Below are 2,766 nucleotides of genomic sequence, written 5' to 3'. Positions count from 1 at the left end.
TCCTAGTTCGCAGAGTGAAGGACATCGTGTACCTACCAGGGAGCGTTCGATACTACCCATGAAGGCGGAGGGGGTGTCAGAATCAAAGCCTAAGGAAGAGCGAGCTATGCCTCGCATTTACCCTGACACCATGAACCTGCTTCTCTTTGACCCCCCTCCTTACCACCCATCTACTTGTGCAGCAGAACCCTGTTCCCCATCAGAATCCTCCCCCTCCTCCTCCTCCTTGCCTCCATCACCCCCTGAGTTCATGCCAGATGAGAGCTGAACAGGGCCAGCCACGGGGACCCACAGAAAACAGAGAGATCCGGCATTTTGAGCTTTGCCAATCATGCCACTGAGGCCAGTAGGGCCTATGGTGTACCATGGGGGGAGATGCCTACCCTCCTGTATTGGCCCTCTTCCTCTTCTGACCTCTTTAATTGGAAACTTAACCATCCCTTTTTTCCTGAAGACCCCACTAGTTAATTAATCTTTTAGACTCTCTGATAAACACCCACCAGCCTACCTGGGACGACTGCCAGCAGCTGCTTTGTGCCCTGTTCACTACTGAAGAACAGGATCACATATTGGCAGCAGCCCGGAAGAATGTAATAGGATTAGATGGCTTGGTAACAACCAGACCTGATGTTATTGATGATGCTTTCCCCTTGCGGAGACTGAATTGGGACCCCAGCATGTACGAAGGTAGGGGGAGCCTGTCCACCTATCGCCAGACTCTCATGAGAGGTCTCCGGGAAGTGGCTAGGAAGCCCACCAATCAGGCCAAAGTAAAAGAGGTGATACAGGGACCTGACGAGCCTCCCACGGTTTTCCTAGAAAGGCTGATGAAAGCCTATAGGAGGTATACCCCTTTCGATCCAACCTCCGAAATTCATCAAGCTTCAGTCATTATGGCTTTTGTAGGGCAGTCAGCAGCAGATATTAGAAAAAAACTTTAGAGGCTGGAGGATATCCAGGGAAAGACATTACAGGACCTAGTAAAGGAGGCTGAGAAAGTGTTCAGTAAAAGAGAAACAAAGGAGGAAAGAGAGGAGCGACTGGCAGGAGAAGAGGGACAGAGAAAGAAAGGAAGCCGAGGAAAAAGAGAAGGAAGAGAGAGGAGGGAAGAACGAAAGGACTGAAGAAGGAATAAGGAACTGGCAAGGGTCTTGGCAGTAGCGGTAGACAGATCTAGAGCAGGTCAGAAACGTAGGAACCTGGGCCCAAGAAGACGCCGACTCCTGACAAGGACTAATGTGCTTGCTACCGCCAGAGGGGACACTGGGCTCGGGAATGCACCCAACCCCCATGATCCCCCAGACCTTCAAGGACTCTTTGAATAGGGGGGGTTGGGCCGGTCAGGGCTAAATTTAAGGTGAGGGGACTTCCATAGACTTTAAACTTGACACAGGGGCAGTATACTCAGTCCTAAAGAAGCCTTAGGGACCTCTCTCTAGTAAGCAATCCTTAGTACAAAGAGCTAATGGAAGTAGCTACTGTTCTTGGACTACTTCCCGGACTATGGACTTGGGGAAAGGAGAAATCAAGCATTCTTTCCTGGTCAAACCGAACTGCTCCTCACCACTAATGGGACGAGACTTGCTAACCAAACTCAGAGCCCAGATAACTTTTGAAAACACTGGTCCAGAGATTGTTTTTCTAAATCCCAATGTCCAGCCACTTACCACCTCTGTCCTGACCATTAGGGCTGAGGATGAATATTCCCTTGCCACATGGAAACCAAGACACCGATTTTTGGTTGAGACTAGTTCCAGAAGCTTGGGCCGAAACTGCTGGACTGGGGTTGTCTACCTTGCAGGCTCCAAGAGTGGTTGAGATGAAAGCTACTGCTATCCATGTGCGAGTCAGACAGTACCCCATGAGTCAGGAAGTGAAGAAAGGCATAACTCCTCATATTCGGAAACTTCTCCAACAGAAATTTCTAGTACAGTGTCAGTCAGCCTGGAATACTCCACTACTCCCAGTTAAAAAGCCTGGGACTGGGGGCTATTGGCCAGTACAGGACCTAAGGGCAGTTAACAGCCAAGTGGAAGTCATCCATCCCACTGTGCCTAACCCATATAATCTCAGCACCTTAAGCCCTGAAAGAGTATGGGACACTGTACTGGACTTAAAGGATGCTTTCTTCTGCCTGTCTCTACATCCGGCCAGTCAACCCTTATTTGCTTTTGAGTGGAGTGATCCGGAGGCAGGAATTTCGGGTCAACTAAATTGGACCAGATTGTCCCAGGGATTTAAGAACTCCCCTACCATCTTTGATGAGGCCTTGCACCAAGACTTAAGTCTCTTCCGCAGCCAGCATCCCCAGGTTACTATGCTACAGTATGTGGACGATTGTTTAATTGCAGGAAAATCTGAAGAGGATTCCAAGCAGGCCACCCATGACCTGCTAAAGGAACTTGCTCGACTAGGGTAGAGCATCAGCCAAGAAGGCGCAGCTGTGCCAGAGAGAGGTGATGTTTCTGGGATACACGCTATGAGAGGGAAAACGATGGTTGACGGAAGCCCGGAAGAAGGTCGTTGCACAAATCCCAGTGCCTACCACCCACCAGCAGTTACGTGAGTTTCTGGGGACAGCAGGTTTCTGCAGCCTCTGGATCCCTGGTTTTGCCAGTCTGGCAGCCCTACTATATCCCCTTAATGAAGGGGGATGCCAAGTTAGAGTGGACCAATGAGTGCCAGAAGGCGTTTGACTCTATCAAAACAGCTCTGCTCACAGCCCCAGCCCTGGCTCTCCCTGATGCTAGCAAGCCCTTTATCTTA

General features: G+C 50.1%; 1 protein-coding gene across 1 annotated transcript; it reads left to right on the top strand.

Moving 5' to 3' along the window:
• Window positions 1–365: 365 nt before the first annotated feature.
• On the top strand, window positions 366–2,419 carry LOC126020294 (uncharacterized). The gene is given in 4 exon segments (XM_049781732.1): window positions 366–389; window positions 504–844; window positions 1,440–1,703; window positions 1,705–2,419. Coding segments are annotated over 4 exon segments (1,344 nt in total).
• Window positions 2,420–2,766: the final 347 nt, after the last annotated feature.

This window comes from Suncus etruscus, chromosome 10, assembly GCF_024139225.1.
Source record: "Suncus etruscus isolate mSunEtr1 chromosome 10, mSunEtr1.pri.cur, whole genome shotgun sequence".
NCBI lineage: Eukaryota > Metazoa > Chordata > Mammalia > Eulipotyphla > Soricidae > Suncus > Suncus etruscus.
The sequence above is the reverse complement of the archived record's forward strand: the minus strand, read 5'-3'. Positions and strand labels throughout refer to the sequence as shown.